The sequence below is a fragment of the Vidua macroura genome, chromosome 1, assembly GCF_024509145.1.
Source record: "Vidua macroura isolate BioBank_ID:100142 chromosome 1, ASM2450914v1, whole genome shotgun sequence".
NCBI classification, from domain to species: Eukaryota; Metazoa; Chordata; class Aves; order Passeriformes; family Viduidae; genus Vidua; species Vidua macroura.
Genome location: NC_071571.1, coordinates 53870806 through 53890841, shown reverse-complemented (window position 1 = coordinate 53890841; position 20036 = coordinate 53870806). Strand labels below are relative to the sequence as shown.

Genomic DNA, 20036 nt, shown 5'->3' with positions numbered 1-20036 from the left:
TAGAAGATAGTCAGCCCGGGAAGCCGAATTGAGGCACCCAGCAGTTGCAGCTCCAGTCATGAAATCCAATAAAACCATGAAAAAGCAACTGGATAGAGTAGGTAGAAAAATGAAAAAAAAAAAAAAAGAGCCTGAGTCTTTCATTAGACCACGAAATCAGAAAGCTTGGAGGGAAACTGAAAATATCCTAATACTAAGTTGTATTTAGTTTCAGTAGCGTAAGACAGAAAAAAAAAAAAAAAAAAAAAAAAAGTACTTTCCGTTAAGCAGAGAAATGGCTTCACTGTTTCAGAGTAACACAAGTGTTTTATCTGAAGAGGTTTTCTCTCACGCCTCCCAGTCGATAACCAAGGTCTACGTACAATAAAAGCATGGAAAACCATCTGGGGACCGGCAGGTTCCCTACACCACCTCCCAGAGCCTAACGCGGCGCCCGCACTACTTCAGCCCACAGAACGGGTGAGGTGGTGGGCAGGTACCACAGTGGGTCATCTAGTCCACCCTCCCTGCCCAAGCGGGGTCATCCTAGAACACATTACACAGGAATGCGTACAGACGGTTCTGGACCACCTCCAGTGAGGGACACTCCACACCCTCTTTGGGCAGCCTATTTTGGTGCTCGGTCGCCCACACAGCAAAAAACTTCTTCCTCGTGTTCAGGTGGAACTTCCTGTGCATCGGTTTCTGCCTGTTACCTCCAGGGAGCACCGGGAGAGAGACAAGAAGGGTGCCCGGCGTGTCAAGCACCTCTAGGTCGGGTCTCGCTCACTCTCCCGAACCTCCCCGAGCGCAACCGCTGGTACCCTGGCAGAAAACCTTCGCCGCCCGCGGCGCCCACGCCGCAGTTACCGCGAGATGGGCAGTTACCGCGAGAGGCGCCAGGGACGGGGGGGGGAGGGCAGGGTGAAGTCTCGCGAGAGTGGGGCGGCTCTTGGGCATGCGGGCGAAGGCGGCAGCGCCGCGCCCGATTGGCGGGGCGCGTTCCCCCTCCCGTTTCCGACGTCGCGCATGCGCCGCGCGCCGCCGGGCCGTGTCCGTGTCCCCGTCCCCCCCACGGTGCGTGTGTCACCCGCGCGCGGCGGCGCTGAGGCCGCGAGAGCGCTCCTGGGCACCCGCGGCGCGGGAGCGGCCCCGACACGTGCGGCCCCCGCCGTACAGGAGAACCGGGATCGGAGCCGCGCAGTGCCTCGGGGACTTCGCCCGGAGGCGGCCAGGCCTGGCCTGACCCAGCTGCCCTGCCGGGAGCGGTTGAGGGAAGAAGTGGAGGAGGCCCGCGCTCCGTGTCCGTGTCCCTGCGCGGCGGCGCCCGCGGCCCAGAATGAAGTGAGGAGGAGCCGCCGCCGCCAGGAGACACTTCCGTTTTGCGGGAGAGGCCGCGCCGGCCTGTGGGACGCTGCCGGTGCCGCTCCACCGCCGCCGCATCGGGCAGCGCGCCCAGCCCCGACCTCGGACGGGGGCCGTATGTATTGGTGCGGCCCCATGTGAGGCGGGCGGTGCGGGAGCGAGCGAGGCCTCGGCGCGGCCCGCGAGTGTCCGTCCCGGTACGTGTGCGCGGCGCCGCCGGGTCCCCATGGCGCCCTGAGCGCGACGGTGGCGGCGGGTTCCCTGGGCCGCGCCCTCGGCCGTGAGCGAGCTCGATGCCGAGCACCTCGGACGCGGCGGCCGGCGGGAGCGGGGGCACCCGGGGCTGGGGCAGCGGCGGTGGCGGCAGCACGGCGGTGGAGGCGGCGGCCGACAAGAAGCGGCTGCACCACCGGAGACGGAAGCGCTTCGCGGCCCAGCCACAGCCGCCGCCGCCGGCCCCGCACCCGCTGCTGTTCCCGTTGCTGCAGCCGCCGCTCCTGCAGCCCCCGCTGCTGCAGCCGCCGCTGCCGCCACAGTCCCTGCTCTTTCTGGCGGCCACCGGCGCCTCCTCTTGTTGCGGGGACGGCGGGGAGCGGAAGCGGCCGCGCGGCAAGCGGCGCTCGGGCTCCCGGCATAAGCGGCGGCGGGGCCGCGGCGGCGGCGGGGGCGCCCAGGAGGCGGAGAAGCGGCGTGGTAGCGGCGGGTTGAGCACACTGGTGGAGGAATACGACGACGTGAGTTCCCAGTCCGAGGGACTGTTGGGCAGCGGCGCGGCCGGCGGGGGTAGCGGCGGGGGCAGCCCGGGCTCCTCCTCGGGCGGTGGGACCCAGCGGCAGCGGGGCGAGGCAGAGCGAAGCGGCCGATCCCGTCGGGAGCACCGCGGCAGCAGCGGCCGCTCCAAGGAGCGGCATCGAGAGCATCGCCGGCGGGGAGAGGAAAAGGCGCAGCAGGAGGGGACGGCGGCACCAAGCCGCGGGGCATCCGAGCCCTCCTCGTCCTCCAAATCCCGCAGCCGCCACAACCACACCGGGAGCCAAGACCGGGAGGGACTCAAGAGCAGCAGCAGCGGCGGTGGCAGCGACGGCCGCAGGAAGGGCTCCCTCCCCTCGCCCAGCAGCGGCAGGAAAGACCGGGAGATCAAATCGCACCGGAGCCGGACTAAAGCGGCTAAAGAGCCGCCGTCGGCCTACAAGGACCCTCCAAAAGCTTACCGGGACGACAAGCTCGAGCCCAAGGCGTACCGGCGGCAGCGCTCGTCGCCCAGCCCCGGCCGGGATGACAGCCCTCCTCTGCACCGTTCCTCGCAGAGCCAGCGCAGCCGCAAGTCGCTCAGCCCGGTGGGCGCCCGCTCGCCACTTAGCCCCTACAGCCGACGCCGATCCCCGAGCTACAGCCGGCACAGTTCGTACGAACGCGGCGGGGATGTGTCGCCTAGCCCCTACAGCAGCTGGCGCCGGTCGCGAAGCCCCTACAGCCCCGTTATCCGGTAAGTCCGGGCCCGGGGGTGAAGGCGGGATGGGGTGGGGGCCCGGTGTGTTGAGGAGGGGAGTAATGACTGGGGCAGGAATGCAGGAGAGCCCGGAGAGGTTTGCATCCAGCAGCAATCCCTCCCTCTTTCCCTTTTGCTGCCAGAAAGCTGGGGTGAGGGGCAGGGGAGAGGGAGAAGTACAAAGATCTTCCTGTTGTCTCTCGGGGAGAAAGGGAGACAGGGAGACATGAGTGCCTGTAACACTTCCGTGGCTAGTTTCTCCGTGGGAGATCACCTGGCTGGAAAAAGGCTTTTAAATGTTAAAGGGTATGAGAGCATTTTCAGATGAGAGTAACTGAAGGAAGAGGCTCCTTGGAGGACAGGTTTTCTAAAGGACCAATTTTGATTTTTAAATCTTTGCTTACAAAGTATAGACATCCTGTGGTACATTTTTGTGTATTCTATTCTTGGGTAAAATAGGATGCATATCGAATATATCTGGGTTTGGTTTAATTTCTTCTAATCTAAAGAGAAAACCAGCTGACAGGCAATTTGTGTTTACAAGTGTTTTCTTGTTCCTTTTAGAGCTCTATGGAAGCACTTGGGCTTTCTGTTTTGCTAGAAAATTGAGTCAGTGTCATGTTTTGATAAATTGTCTTGTACTTTACATAAGCTATGAAAAACATAAGCTCTTTTCCTGGTAAGGTTATGCACGTGTATGTAATTAATGCATGCTTCCAGATAATTTTTCTTCAGTATTAGTGGGAACTCAGGGTGTAAAGGTCAGCATTGCATGAGTTTTTGAATTTTATGTGGAGAGGAAGTGTGAGCTGTATCTTTCTAATCAGATGCAAATCGTGTTGTGGAATTAAAGCTCTGCAGAATATTTTAACCTGCAGAAAAGTACACTGGAAATTTACAAGTATTTGCTTAATATGTGTTTATAACTGAAGGTTTTTATTTCCTATATTGGAATCTTATTATTGCCTCATTCTTTGTAGACCTGCTTAAATTCATGTCTGGACTTCAATTTTAAAGATATCCAGCAATGTGTTGTTCCACTGGCAAGAATTTTGTTTACAAGGCATTACCTGGTGGGTTGTCTGAGAACTGTTCTCTGGTGTTTTTAATAAGCACTTTGTGTTGATCACCATTTGGGGGGTTCTGTAGTGTATCCAGGAAACATGATAAAGCCGTTCCATATTTCATTGGGCTCCTGGTAGAGTCTGCTGTCCTGAGTGTACATCAAATGCTGTTTAAAGAGCAAAGTAACAAAGCTGTGTCCTACTTTGTTCAGAGAGATAGAGCCAAAGTGCCATGGGATAAGAATAGCAATTGTCTAAAGGTGTGGTTGTACGGAATAATTTTGTAAGCAGTAGGGTGTTTCAAGAAGAAAACACTGTAATTGCTCTGAAAACACCATGCTGTTCTTCTGTGAGAGTCTGTTATAAGTGGTTAAAATACACTTTCAAAATTATTTGAATAATAGCATAACAGGAATATTATGTGCATAGTTTGATTTAAATGCCCTGGGAATCAAATTTTTTGCTGTAGTTGCTTATATCCTGGAATAAGAAAGCTAATAATGATGCACAGAATTTGTATTTGAGGTTTGCATTTAGGAATAGCCAGATTGACAGCCCAGTTAAGTTTAGGGTTCTGTATGCACTAATTGGGCTGTAGTAGAGTTTTGTAGGAGTGTTTTTTTTCTGTTGGTAGTGGGCCTGTGATTTGAAGCATGAAAGTTTAAACCTCCTGATTTTGGTATTCACTCCATAGTGAGTGAGTCTTTCTTGAGCCTGCAGATCTGTTTCTAGAAGTTAGCTTTGTGACTTCCCATCTTTCTTTCTCCCTCCAGTTGAATTGTAATTTGCGTTCAGTTTTTAACTGCTTACAGACAAATGCAGACTGTCGGGTGTTCAGGAGAGGAATTGGAATGGCTAAGTGAAAAGGAGGGGTTTCTATATGTAGAAAGAAAGGTCTGTCCTAATGGGGCATTCATTGCAAAGATGTCACTTGCATAGAAAACAAAAGGAACCTAAAGTGTGAATATAAATTGTTGGTAATGTTTACCTGTTGCGGAGAAATGAAAGCCAGTGTTTTTTTCCATACAGCTATTGATAATGTATACTGCAATGGCAGTGGGGAAATAGAAAGGTAGCAGTTTATACCTTTTTTTTAACCAACCAAACTATGTCATAATCACTTTTTGCTTGACTCTAGTGCTACAACCAAAATGCTGAACATTTTGCTGTCCTGTTTGATAATGATACAGTGGCCTTAGACTTGATAGAATGTTACAGTTTCATGAAGGCAACACCTTCTTACAGCACCTGTGTTCATCTGGATGATTTAAAGGCTTAATTCTGGGTTTATGTCCAAACAGCAGGGACTTTGTATGTGACTGAGTATTTTGGCCTGCAAGTCTTTTTGCTCTTTTCGTTTTATGTCTCATATATGTGTCTTCTCTAGAGTTATGTAAATTACCCAGTTATTTTGGTATGTAGAAAATTATTAGGAAGCAGTTCTAGCATGCTTGGAAAGCCTCTGTGTTTATTGATGATTTTTTAATCTAGGTGTCTGAGCTGCTTAGGGAGAAACTTCTAGAAAACAACTGAAGAGAAACAAGTGAAGTCAGCTTTGCTAGTTTGAAGCAGCAACAGTGCATTGTTGCTGTGAGGTTTGGATTGCAGTACTGACTTAGCTGGTTTTAGGTGATGTTGTTTGGCTGTGGATTCTAAGGAGAAGCAAAGACACTGGATATGTGTTCCATACTTGGTGATTACTCTTTAAATGATAATTACTTTCCCCAGTGTAATAGTAGGGAAAGTTTGTGTTTTGGGTAAACTGATTGAGCTGTATTCGCTTGTTGGACAAAACTTCTTTACTTACTGCGGGTGGATTTGTATTACTCATATTTTCTTGTAAATATATATGAATTAATATATGGATAGGATAACACAGCAGTTCTAAAGTAGCACATGCATATTTTCGAAATGGAAATTCTTCCAAAAGTATGAGGTATTTATTTCTCTACTGGTAAAATGACTGGATTAAATAAAAAAATTCTCAACCAAACCCCGTGGTTGACAAAAGAAGTAGACGCAGTCTCTCGCTTCCTACAATTTCATGCTAAACTAGTTTCCAGAGAACTACTTTTTGTAACTTGAATCTGGTCATATGTTATGTGATCACACATTTAAATCCGTTAGCAGTATAGATGAGTAATTGCATTTTTCCAAATTTGGATACACCTACCCATCTCCTTAGATAAAAGTAAGTGGTTGGGGCACTACTAACATAGTACTACTATGTGCATAGATATTGCTTATAGGAAAGATACAAGATGTATTTTTATTTTGGTACTAGAGCAATCTCAGTCTGTATTGGTAGCTAGTCTGTACTAGTGAGGCTCTGCAAAATATGGGTAATTTATGTGCAAAATCACAACAAGTGTAGGGAAAACAGTAAAATACATATTCAGCTAGTAAATGGAGAAGCCATGGTGCCGTACACTGATTTGGAAATTACTTTCATTCTAGTAATTCTACTACTTTTGAATTTAAAGGATTAAGAGAGAGTTTGATTTTCCTGCCCCCCTTGATTAGTAAAAATAGTTTTTAATTTTTTTTAATTTAAAACTCTCTAATTTTGGTTAGTAAAACTGTATTTTGCAGAATTTAAAATGGACCACTCTAGGTTTTCACTGTTTCGAATAGTGCACATTGCTGGCCTTTGCCTTTTGCTCATGTGCCTTTCCTTTTTCCTTGTTGCTGCGGCTTCTTTCCTTATTTGAAAAAAATAATTAAATTTGAAAAAATTAACTTCAAATGTGTTCAAACACAGATTTTGAGTTTACTTGACCTTTTGCTGGTTGATTTCTTTGTAGACCAAGTTCTCATATGAAAATAGAGGGTTTTAAAGCAGGTTCAAGAAACAAATAAAAGCCTAGCTGAGTTTTCCAGTAGGTATTAGGGACCTTTTTAAAGACTTATATTTAGTTTGAATCAGTAAGGCAGGTTATGTAGTCTTCATGTACAAAGCAGCTGAGTAGGATTGGTTGCAGAGCTGCATAGAATGTAACCTTGAACTAGGGGCTAGAGAAAATAAATAAAATTAATGAATAAGGGATCAAGTGAAAGAATGCTATTACTGTAATGTCTTAAAGGAATGAACTGTATGTTTGCCTGCTAGACCAACATAGAAAAGCTATACTATGAGCTAAAATGTTTTGTCAAGGTGGTTTATGTTACCAAGGGATTGTAAATGTCTTGGAAGGTCTGTTGTGAAGCCAGTTGATTAAATTTAGGTCTCTCTTCTCAAATACACTTGCTGTGCAGGGAAGGATGGCAGTGCTTAGTCAGTAGTCCAGCATTACCTGCAGGTTAAGGAAAGAGCTGGGCTACAGTAGTTGTTTTAACCTCCTTTGGACTGTTAGGTTTCTTGGTTTTGCCTTCATGTTCTCATAAATCCCTTTGTGTTATGCATTGTTAAAAAGTTACTGACAGTCAGTTCCCTTGTTCAGCTCACAGACCCTTATGTATTTAAAATACAAAATTGTTTGCATTTAGGTAATGTGTAGCTGGCCACCAGCTTGATGGATTAAGCTTGCTCTTAAAGCAGTTAAGAAGAAAAGAAGTTTTCAAGTTTAGAAACATGAGAAGATAACACATGATCGTTTGGATTTGTCAATAAAATGTAACTTTTTTTGGTATTAAGGGGATACTGAAAGGGGGCAGAAAGAAACACCTAGAAAAGGAGCATGGCAAGAAAAACCGTGTAAGCTGAATGAAATGTATTCCTGGAAATCTAACGTAGGTAACAGTTTTCTTTCCTCTCTGGTTTCAAATATCAAGACACTAAAAGATAACGCTCTAAGCTGGTATTTGGAATTCTTTCATTTTCTGCTCGAGAATGTAAGTGGTAGTAGACTTTTTTCTTTGTTAAATTAATCAGTAAATTTTTTAGTGAGCCAGTGAAGTGCAGTAAAATGTTGCCTGTCAGGAAGGAGAAACATTGTAAGTTTTGAAACTTGTAATTCAAAATGTTTTGATTTCTTAAGTAGTTTTTTTTCTAAACTAAAGTACATTGTATGAAGCAGAGAAACACTGAATACAAACACTATTTTATGAAATGTTGGGTACTAGGCAAAACCAAAAAATTAAAAAGAAAGAACAGTGATACCTAAACCAGCCTTTTTTTTTTTTTTTTTTTTTTTTTTTTCCATCTTTGAGGGCAATGTTTTTCTTGGCCTGAAAAGTAGAGTTTTGGTTTCAGGGTGGCTTCCTTACTAGTGCTTTCTTCCTCTATCACTTTCTTTAAATTTGTCTCTTCTCCTATATGGTCTGTAGATAATATCTTAACTTTTTTGCTTGTTTGTTTTTCGTTTTATTTTATAGCTATAGCTAAAATGTAATTTCTTCCATGTCCCTTTGCAGGTAGTCTGGTTGTGCATACTTATGGTCTTCAGGCACATCAGTTTTCTATTTTCTTTTTGTCATCACCCTCAATATATAAAAACACACTGACATCTGTATATGGCTCAGAAAGGATTTTACAAATGTCATGAAGTGTGGCAGTTTTCCTCTCTGTAGGGATCTAGACTTGTGTGAAGTGAATTCAAGATTAATGGCTTAAGTGGTAAAGGTACTCTAAAATGGGGCAGAACTTCTGGGTGCAAACAGGGAGAAGCATCGAAGGAATGTTACCTTCTTAGTAACTACTTATTAACCTCTCCCCTTGTGTGTTAACAGCACATGCTGGCGCTTCAGTTTAAGAGAGTGAAATGTGGCCTTTAGGTTTAGTAAACTTCCTGATTTCTCCTTACTTCAGGAAGAGAAATTTGAATTGTGTTGTTCAATGTATTTGCTTTTTGCAGTGCAGGTATGTGCAGTTGCAGCCATCATTCTTTTGTTCCTTTTATTGTGTTAAAAACAGGCTGCTGACTAGGTATGAAACAGTTAGTGTCAAATGTCAGATAAGGCATTTTACGTGTATGTGTATGCATGCACGCACATTTTATAGACACCCGCTGGAAAATTTAGACTGTGTACTTCACATGCCTCTTGCGGTGTTTTTTTTAAGGTCTCACTAGGTAGGCAGTGTCCTGTTAACTGGCAGACACTGGCTGTTGTGTGAGTGCATTCCTGTGCTGCTGTGACTTCATCTTCTATGTCAAATGTTAAGTTTGAACAGAGTGAGCTGGCTGGTTTTATTATGTATTAAGCAATATTTTTCCACTCTGAGTGCTGTATAAGCTTTGGAGGGAAAGCTTGTAAATGTGTCCATATTTTTGGTTTGTGCCATTTTTATAGGCAAGAACTTGTACATAAGTTGTTTAGTCTTTTGGGACTTCTGAACTACACATGAGAAAGAAAGTGATACTTGAGTGTTTGGAAAGACTATTAGGCTTATGAAAACAGCAGGTTTTATCATTGTAACTTGAATAACTAGCATTTTGACAAATCTGCTTTTTACTTAAAATTCAGGATTTATTAGTTTGGTTGAAAATGTTAATGCTTTTGCTGTATTCTCTAGGATCTGCCTGAGTGGTTCAGGTGCAGCAAGGGATTCTTGCTAAGGTTTTTGGGATGCTAAAGGTACTATATATAGGTAATATAATAGTTTTTTCTGACATAAAGAGTGAAAAGTTATTGGAAAATTTAAACCAGTGTAGAGTTTTAAACAGTCAGTCAACATTTCATAACTAGGCTGCTATTGTTTTGAACCGCTATTAAGGGCTGTAATAGGTACTGGGACTGAAACTTAACTATTTGTGTGCATGGATATCCGTTGTCTCCCACATGAACGCAGTTCTGACATGGAAAAGTTGTGCAGTTGTCATGTGGAGTGTGAAAGCCATGATGGACGATGGTTGGGTTTGACTTTTTCTCAGCTGAGTTTGCATAAATTCATGTTCATGTCCCAGACTCTCTTGACTAGTATTGATAAAGTACAGACATCAATCCACTGTCAATTCTTACTTGTTTTAGAAGTACAGAAGTTTAGTTTATTTTTGCCCTAGGTTTTCAAAACTGCCTCTTCCTCCCTGAGTTGTGGTAGCTGAATCAGATGATGAAATTAGTTGTCACTGATTTGAACAGATTTTTTCATTTTATCCTTAGTAGTGAGCTAAACGAACCTGTTTTATTTTGTGCCAAAGTGGAACAGAACCAGTCTTAGAATCAGGCACGGTGTCTCACCAACTGTGTTTTAAGCTGCTACTTCTCTTTTCTAGGGCATGTGAAATTATGCCTGTATTTGTTAGTTATGTGATTACTTTCTTTGTTAGGTATCAATCAAAATGAACAAGAAACCCCATATCATACTTGTGAAAGAAAAAGAGCTCATTTTGAGACGTTTAGGGCATGTTTTAAATTTAGTACAGGTTGTAATGATGTACTTGGGATGGAGGTAACGTTCTACAGGTAATTGGAAAGAGTCAGTCTGAAATAGCTGATTTATAAACAATATGTGCAAGGAAATTTTTTCCAAGACAGGTCAGTGACATCCTTGCAAATGATGCACCATTTATAGAAGTCAGTTTAGGACTAATGGGGACTATTAACTTGCGCTTGATGCTGGAGAAATGCAGTGATACTGATTCCAGGGTGGGTGCAGATCTGCAGCAGTAACAACACTGTTTGAGATCTTCAGTAATTCCTCTCCAAAAGTGAGACAGCAGTGTGAGGAGAGCTCTGGTCTAGTATTTGAAGTGTGTGTATTGTTTAGATTTTCTTTATTTTTCTTCCTGCTAAATTGTTTAAACTCTGTATAATGGAACTTTGTACCTTTTTAGTTTTACTCCTGTTTGGCCAAACCTCTGAAAATATTCTGTGGGATTTAGTAGTTGGATCTTCAAAATAATGAGAAAAATTAATTCAGCAACAGGATTCATAATGAAGAAGAGAGTTTTCAGTGGAATTTTTGTGCCCAATATTATGATTTTATTTGGTGTTTATTAGACATGAACATTAATATCTCTTTACTGAGTAAACCAAACATTAGATTTTGGTTGAAAATTGTTAGAAGAGAATTGTGAGGCTTCTTTCAATTAAAGTGTAAAAAACTTTTAGGATTATTATTATTATTGCTATCTGTTATTGTTACCCTGCTGTGCCACAATGTCCTATAAAACCTGCTTCCTGGTGTAAAAATTGAACTGTGATAGTTTCCAAGAGTTATCTTCATCTGAGATTTGACTTTTCTTTTCTTTCATGAATCTAGCCATTTGGATCAATTCCACCTGTAGAATTTTGAGGCTTGTGCTGTACTATATAGTGTGCATACACATTGTTTCAGTCACTTTTTGATTTATCTGAGTGATTTTTATTGGGTAAGAGTGCATTATAAAAGGAAGAAGAGTGTAAATTTAGAAATTAGTCAATACTGCACACAAAAGAAACATTATTGTACTTGATTAAATATTTGTTCAGTTAAAGCATTAAGATATAATTTTGTGTGTTGATAATGAAAACTGAATTGATTTAATTGTCAGAAAAATGAATTTTGGTGTGGGATGGGTAGTCCTGATCATAGGGATTGTAGTTGGTATTCTTTTTGTTTATTTTTGGGTTACTTTATTTTGTTGGTTTAGTCTGGGTGTTTTGTTTCCTTTTGTTTTAGCAACCTCCATACATTGGTGTGCTATCTTTTGAACTCTGAAATTCTTGTATTTTCAGGAAGTCTTATTTTTGCTATTGCTTGATACTTTTTTCTTTGTTCAGCTGATGAATACTGGGTGTTTTTAATCCTGAATATGCTTTTTCCTCCAAATGATAAGCAAAATAAATTTCCATCAAACTTTAATCAAGAAAATACTTGTAGATCTGATGAATATCCTTGTTATTCTTGGTATGGTAACCAAGGATGAATGGAAACCAAGGGGTTTCATCAATGGATGAAACCCCTTACATTTAATTTAATTTATTTCATAACATTGCTGTGTGGTTGCTTTGATTTTTTTTTTTTTTTTTTCTTCTTTCTATTAGTGTCTGCATTGAGATGCAGTTATAGCATAGGCCCGTTTGTGGGTTATGTTTGCTTGTCATAGCAAATAGTTGTAACAAATGTTGGGTACTTGGGCTTTTGGGAGCGGGGGAGGTTGTTTGTTTTGATTCTTTTTGAAGTTGTACAATTAGATTTCAAAAAAGGAAAGTTGTCTTTCAGCTGGCCAGATTGCAGCCTTTAGTATTCCATTTTTTTCTTTAGTATTCCATTTTTTTATCAATTAACTTATGATATTTATGGAAGTGAAAATTCAGACATTCCTAAAATTAAAAACAGTGTTGTTTAGATTTCTCATGTCCTGTGTAATTTTAATTTCATTTTGTTGAATTCTGACTATGTAGTCAATTGAATTTTTTTCAAGTACTGTGTGTACTAAAGGTATTTGTACAAGTTGCATGCATTAAGATTTTCTTTAAGGAGAAAAATATCTCTTAAGTAGTGAGGAAAGCAGAACATTTCTTGCCTTATATAAGTATTGTATTTCACAGTTCTGTGAGATGAGAAACTACATATAAGGGTTTTAATGTTTTCTAATAGGAAAGTATAGAATCTTGACTGATTAACTATAGAATTTTATTTTTTTGGTCTTTCTTATTTCATAGACTTCTGTTTATTCTATGAGCACGGTGATAATAGTTGATTTTAAAAATGTAATTTGTCAAAAAAGTAGATGTGCTGGGAAAGCAGCTAGACTTAATTTTACCTGGGTGAATCTTTACTTTTTTGAAACAGGAGATCAGCAAAATCTCGAAGCAGAAGTCCGTATTCATCAAGGCACTCCAGGTCTCGTAGCAGACACAGATTGTCTAGATCCAGAAGTCGCCATTCAAGTATTTCTCCTAGTACACTGACTCTGAAGAGTAGCCTGGCTGCTGAGCTGAACAAAAACAAAAAAGCAAGAGCTGCTGAGGCAGCCAAAGCTAGTGCGAAAGCTTCCAATACTTCAACACCTACTAAGGGAAACACTGATACTGCTGTAAGTGCACCTCAAGTGAACAATGCTAAGGACCTGAAGAAAATAAAAACTGAGCATACACCTTCTCCTACCAGCAGTGCAAATCTGAAAAATGACAAGGCAAAAGCAAAGGTCTCGCTTCCTGAAACAAAAGCAGAAAATAATTTAATTGCAGACAAAATTACGAAACAGAAACCTGCAGCAGTAAAAGAGAATAAATTGACTGTTGTGAAGCAGCAACCAGTCCCTGTAAAAGAGAAAAGCAAACCAAGTACACCAAGTGTAGTAGCCAAGGAGAAGGATCGAATTGTTGCACTACCGACCTCCACACTACCACCCTTGCCTTTGCCTCCCATGCTGCCTGAAGATAAAGAAACTGATAGGTGAGTTGTGACAGAGATTTGTTTTTGGGATTGTTTGTTCCTTTTTATAATGGTTGTTATTATTTCCTTTGGAAAATAAATATAAAATTATATGCCAGGTCAGGCTAATGCATTTTTCAATTTGTTCTTGCTCTTCAGTCTTGTTTGACTGATGACTATTAGTGAACTGGAGAAATTTAGTCTTAAAAATAATTTTAGTTCTTGAAAGAAGAAGAGTTTGGTCTAAGAAGAAGCTTTTTATAGAAAAGTCTACTAAAGAAATAGTTTAAAAATTGCTGGTAATAATAGCTTTGGGATGAATTAAAGGATGTATTCAAGGATTCAAGGTTTCAAGTTTGGTGTGAACATATACATACTTCTTGGGAAAAGTTGAATTCAGTTGCAATATGAGAAAATTATTTAGCTGGGGTTTGAAGAAAAGATCCTCTTCCATTTGAAAGGCAGTTGTTCTATAGCTGGGCATTATTTTAGTGTAATTTATTTCAAAGATCAGTATTATTTTGAGTATGTATAATGGAACTGAAGTTCATGGCTTGTCATTTGTGTGAATTTTGAAAATTGGTCTGTAGTGAAGAAATTAATTTCTATGTCTAAGTGTCATCTGAATTACAGAGAATCTCTGCTGTGATTTGTGGTTTTGTGTGTTTTTTGTTTGTTTTTTTTTGGTTTTTTTTTTTTTTGTTTTTTTGTTTTTTTTTTTGTTTTGCTGAAGGTGCTACATGCCTCTCACATGTATGCAAGAAATCACTTCACAAGTAAGCCAGAAATTTTTAGCTAGAGGTGAAGATTGTTTCTCTTGTGTTTGCTAGTTATTTAAGTTTGTATTAAACATTAAAGGTGCATAGAAGCCTTGGGAGATAAATGCAACCTAACATAGTATTAGACAGATATTATTTTTTAGTTGTAAGATAGAAATAGTTTCTTGTCCTTCAGCATTAAACTACAGCAAATGTAATAATGGTGTAGTGAATGTATGATGGTATTTACATTTCTGACAAAGCCATCCTCTCCAGGTAAATGAGAATCCTGATGCTGTGAGCAAGATTTACTGTTTTAATTAAAAACTGGTCTATGTAGTTTAACTAAATATGACTAGCATTGCAGTATTAATTGCAACAACATGAAATGAGATTTCATATTGAAGCTGGATGATTGCTTCTGATATTATTATTATTGTTATATTTTAATGGATCACCTGTTTTAAGTTAGCTAAACTGAGGGGTTAAGCTACAATTAAGCAGTGGTTCTTTCAGCACTGGGCTCATTTTCCTTTCAAAATCAAAAGCCTACTGCTTGCAAACAGCTGCATTAGAAAGATTAATGACAAATAATGGAATGTCTTTTATGCTTTGCTTAGTTTTACCTATAGGATGTTATAAACTTTGAATCAGAAATTATAAGTCATGATAAAGCTTAAGTAATCAAAGGAATAAGATCAGTGTTTTTAATGGCAGAGGATGGCAAAGGTATTTACCTTGAGCTCGGAGTTACTATGGGGAAATTGTGTCAACAAAGAAAGTTTGAGCTCAATGCTATGCAGAACTGTCTGGTTCGGTTCCTTCAGTAAGAATCTCATAATCCCACAAATAAGCGACCTAAGGGAACATCAGTGTTGCAACCCCACAGTGCAAGTTAGCTGAAAAGGAAAATTGCTCTGGTCATCAATGATGTGTGATTCAGCAGACCTGAAAAAAAAGCTGCTCTTGGCTGCCTCTGTTTTCACGTGCCACTTTTAAAAATCTGTGTCAGAACCTTTCATATGTTAGGCTTTCACTCATATTGAAAATTTTGGGGAAAAATTATGAGATAAATACTAATATATAAACTTCAAAATTAGAGCTTTTTAGTGCCATGACAGTTACATGCACTGCACTAAGGTGGTTTATTCTTTATAGCATGTTAACCATTATATTTGTGATGAGGGCAGTCTATGCTTGCTTGTGATGCTTCTTTAAAATAGGGCAGTGGCAGTTTAGGAAGTGGTAAAAGACATAAAAGTGTTCCGTTTTCACAGAGAAGCATAGACATATGCAAAACACTGGAATGCTGTATTTGAATATATAAGGACTACTCATTGCAAGAAAAGTAAGAAAAATGTATGCATTCTGTATTATGTGAGTTGGTAATGTTTCCATTTAGAGAAGTTCCTGCTTTATCTATGAAACTAAGGAGGTAAGAAGTTGTAGAAAAACTGTCACAGAGAAGGATGAATAGTGTGATTTGGCAAATGCAGCTAACTTGGAAAATGTCCCCTCACAGTATGACTTAAGTTTTATTGATACAGTGATGGAAATTAAAAGAGTTAATACTGTGTGAGTGTCCTGTAGGAGAGAAACAATTATGTAATTATATATAGTTTAGAGATGGTCATAGCTTTAAAATTACTGGATGTGCAGTAGCTGAAGAAATCTAGCTAAACTAAAAAGTTCTAGTAAAATTGATCCATATACTTAAGAAAAAAAATCCTGCAGCAGTTATGATTCCCCATTAGAAGAGTAAGAGCATTTCTCAGATCATTGTGTAATTAAAAGATGCTGTACATGTGTTTGGGGATTTTTCTCAAGACAGAGATGAACAGTATCTGTTATCTAATTATGGCTGGTTAAAAATCAGTCAGATATCAGTAGCCCATGTCAGAAAATCATTGTCATTTTTTCATCTGATATTTTTTCCCACTTGATATGCATACTGATCACTAGAAATGTGTTGAAGCTGGAGTGTTTCAGCAGATGTATATAATTAGAATTAGTAGATGAGGTGATGTGAACAGTCTCATAATGCCCGGCAATGTTAATGTAAGCATGAAGCTCATTAGCTGTGATGACCAATTTTAGAGAGAGCTGGGTTAGTCAGATCTTCAGCACCTGAGCTCTAAATATTTGTAATAGTCTAGGCCATAACCTTGGAAAGAAGCTTATGTAGTAGAAGTCTGGCCTGGTAAGGCTTCTTGTGTCATCTTACCTCCACTTTCACCAGAAAGGTCTGATTTCACAGTTCTGTAGAATTGTGGTGGTTAACTGTGCATCTTCCAAAGGGCTATTTGTGAGTCATTTATCCAAGTCATGCAAATTTTAAAAGCAGAGATTTCAAGTGTTGGTGCATTGACAGTCTAGAATATATATTTTTTTAAATTCTACTAAGTTTTGCTATTATGTTAATATTCTACTATCTTCAACTTACTAGCAAAACGATGGGTTTTTTTAATAGTTTGAGAGAAAATCTTTCAGTGAAGTCAGTTAAAGAAACAGAGAAGAAACTTCGTCACCTGCTTGCAGACTTGCCACTTCCACCTGAGTTGCCTGGAGGAGCTGAGGTACCCAGAAGTCCTGAAGAAAAGAAACCAGCAGTTCAGTTACATAGCAAGAGAAGACCGAAGTATGTTTGTTAAACTTTTAAAAAAGCTTATCAAGCAAGTAGAAATGATAATAGTTTCTTGAAATTATGTTCTTGTCCAAAGAGTTCTGCTTTCTGACATTTTTTATATTAATTAAATATTAATATTTAATTAATCAATAAAATAGTATTGACTCAAACTGCACGGTTTATTGCCACTTAATGGTAATAAGACAGGTAACTAGTAATGTCTCAAATTGCATCGAGGGTGTCTTCAAAGCTAAGACAGTGTCTAGTTATACCAGCTGTATTCTTAAAAATATTTGTTGCTTTCTAGAATATGTGGACCACGACATGGTGAAACGAAAGAAAAAGAAATAGACTGGGGAAAGCGCTGTGTGGATAAATTTGATATCATTGGTATTATTGGTGAAGGCACTTATGGGCAAGTTTACAAAGCCAGAGATAAAGATACAGGTAAGTTCAAAAAAGGTAAATGTAATCTTACAATTTTAAATGAACAGGATGGTTTTGGATTTTGTTTTATATTGAGTAAAATTTGTGGTATTCTGCCCTCTTATATTTGGAAGTTTTTTAGTTGTTGGTGTGTTCAGTTTTAAGTTTAGCATTTGTCTAAATCAGAAATTATTGTTTGCTGCATTGGAAAATCATTTCTCTGTAAAGCTGTGGCTGAAATGAAGCTGAGTAGTCCTAAATTCTGATTCTTATTTTTTGAGTTTTGATGGTCTGTATAAAGTTGAACTAGTAAAGAAGAGAGGCTAAATATCATGGGGAAACTAAATGTCAACGTAGGCAGGTTGACAAACTGTAATGAAGTTTGTAAGGGGATGTAGCTGTGAAAGAAGCTATGCATGAAACTTGGTCATGGTTGTTTGTACTCCAGTAGTCGCTAGTTCATAGTAGGAAGAGAATCTGCTTCTGTGCAACACAGCTGTGAAGAGTTGCACATGGAGTATTCTTGCAATATAACTGACTTTACAATAGTGACGTTATTTTTTAATTTCATGTTAAACGACTGCTGAAATGAGCAAGCAGTCATCAGTAGGATACATAATATTGTCACTTCTTCTAAATAGATTATCCAAATTCCTTATATATGCTGTATGCTGTGTGATTGTTTTGTGATTAGTTAGTAGTTCTTTCCATGATTGCTTACTCTTCTGGCTTATTTGTGCGTGCTTTGAATGCTGGACCATTTTCTATTTCAGCAGTAATTGAATCCCATAGGAGCACATACCAGCCTCAGTTCCTTCTTTCTGATCACCAGAGGAATAAGCAGTGTGATTATAATTCCTTCTTTATTCTTCACCTGTCCTTGTCTCAGTTTGCAAACTTTAGTTCTAGTTGAACTGTCACAGATTTTTGCTTTTACCTTGAGAACCTTTGCAAATCATTGTTAGGATCCCCTGAGATACCCTTCTTTGCATATTTGCATTTTAATTCTGTCATAACCATATTGCCTGTTTGGAAAACTTCAGGTTATTTGTGCATCACAGTCATCTTTTAACCTCCCCTCCCACAGAAGTTGTTGCTTTCTGCATTGAAGGCATCCGTACAGATACAGAAAACAAATCTGTTAGCTTTGGATTCAAATCCCATGTGGAGAGCGGCATTATGGCCTTTGAGATACCTTAGAAGAAGCTCTGTAATGGGCTTTCAGAGCAAGTGGATGTGGTGTCATGCTGGAATATGACTGTGAGTGTATTGTGTAAGTTAGTGTAGGGTAGGTACTTTTTAGAACTAACAAAGATATCTGGGCTGTCAGTAAACTTCCTAGACACAGCAATAAACTTTCAAGAACAAAATGATTGAACTAGCATGTATGGTCTGTAGATATCCTCCATCGTGAGTAGATCATGCTCCTGCCATTTTGTAGACTCCAGTTTGATCCAGCCCACCCTGCAGTAAAATAGTAGGGGAAAATCTCCTTACTGTAAAAATGGCAGTGCCACTTGTGCTTGTAGAAAGTATACTGATGAATCTGAGGACTCTTTAGTCATCTGCCTTATATCTTGAGCTGCGTAGTATTTCTGGCTAGATACATGCATTCTGACAAATGGTAATGTAGTATTAAGAAATCCAGAGCAGTCACAGGCTTCTGTCTCTAAAGCTGCTGCTGATAATCACTCTTTACTGGTAGACATGGTGTGGAATTTTGGGATATGTGAGTTGTGCAGGAAGAAGGAGGATAGCCCTTATAGTGTGTGTAGCTGAAAATTCTCATTTGTATTTTTGCTTCTGTATGTGATGCTGATTTCTGTTCAGCATAGTGCTTGGTGCAAGCATCAGGGTTTTGAAAAACAAACATACGAATCAATACTAAATCCCATGGTTTGGTTGCTAATCTTAATGGCTTTTATTTAAATTTTCTTTTAGGGGAGATGGTAGCACTGAAGAAAGTACGACTGGATAATGAAAAGGAAGGGTTTCCAATTACAGCTATTCGAGAGATTAAGATTCTTCGACAGCTTAATCATCAAAGCATCATCAACATGAAGGAAATAGTGACGGATAAGGAAGATGCTTTAGACTTCAAGAAGGACAAAGGTATCTATGCTAACAGGGGTTGCTCTTTTTGGACCTGTTTTTAATGTGATAGTCTGCTATGCTGGATTTGAAGTTACACTTCATTAAAAAATATTGTGATCACAATATTGCAAATTGTGATGCTTGATGAGGGATTTTAATTTTGATTTAAATACTATAAGACGTTGTTTACTTAACTCAGCTATGCATTTTGCTTATAGAAATGTTTTCTGCCAATATTTTATGCGATAAAAAAATGTATTGCTTGATTGTGGTTTTGCTGTAGAGGAGCAGATGTTTGACTCCTTGACACTAATGGATTAGGGAGGCCAGCAGTTATAGGAAGCTCTTAATTGTGAGCTTTTTTTAACATTTTTGTTTTTTTATTGCTTTCTCATACCGTTTTGAGTATAATAGGCTGAATGTTGAAGAGATGTTTTTCATTTTAGGCCTTGGTTTTATATGAATTGTTCTTCAGTTACTTTTTTGATGATTAGGCATGTGTGTTTTGTGGGCTATAAGAGGAGTAAATTAAAAGTATGAAAAGCAAGACTTGTATAGTGGTAGTGTTTTTCCCCAAAGAGAAGGCATGCAGACTTCTACTCTTGGTTCCTTCAGTTTTAAGTCTGTCTTGTTTGAATTGCTTCAACCTCCTTAGTCTAGAGATTCAAGCAAACAGTGAAAATCATGCAGTGTTGTTGCTTGGTACTTCTGATATTGGAGTGGTATTTTGCCTGGAGGCATTTCATTTTAGGTCTAAGTGTTACAAATCTATAATTTTGGAAGTATTTTAGTGTCCTGTGGGCAATTTGTTACATAGATTGGCTTAGGAGAGTGTTTGGAATGTGGTACCTGTTGTCCTTCCCTGCTCTCCCTACCTGAGTCTCTATACAGCATGCCCAGCAGCAGTGCCGGTAGAAGATGCTGTTTGTGCTGCATGGCCAGCTGCAACACCAGGTGATATGATCATTCAGAAGGTAAATATTAAGCAGGAATT

General features: G+C 40.3%; 1 protein-coding gene across 5 annotated transcripts in view; it reads left to right on the top strand.

The window, feature by feature from the left end:
• The first annotated feature begins 1057 nt into the window (after window positions 1-1057).
• Window positions 1058-20036, top strand: part of CDK13 (cyclin dependent kinase 13) — a 47599-nt gene continuing 28620 nt past the window's right edge. For 3 of the 5 annotated variants that reach the window (XM_053989182.1, XM_053989266.1, XM_053989045.1), the window contains exons 1-5: window positions 1058-2830; window positions 12554-13159; window positions 16343-16534; window positions 16830-16969; window positions 18890-19060. In XM_053989182.1, coding sequence (XP_053845157.1) covers window positions 1638-2830; window positions 12554-13159; window positions 16343-16534; window positions 16830-16969; window positions 18890-19060 — 2302 coding nt within the window. In that variant the 5' untranslated portion in view covers window positions 1058-1637. The remainder of the gene's footprint in view (window positions 2831-12553; window positions 13160-16342; window positions 16535-16829; window positions 16970-18889; window positions 19061-20036) is intronic. The other 2 variants (XM_053989346.1, XM_053989109.1) reach the window with 1 other exon arrangement.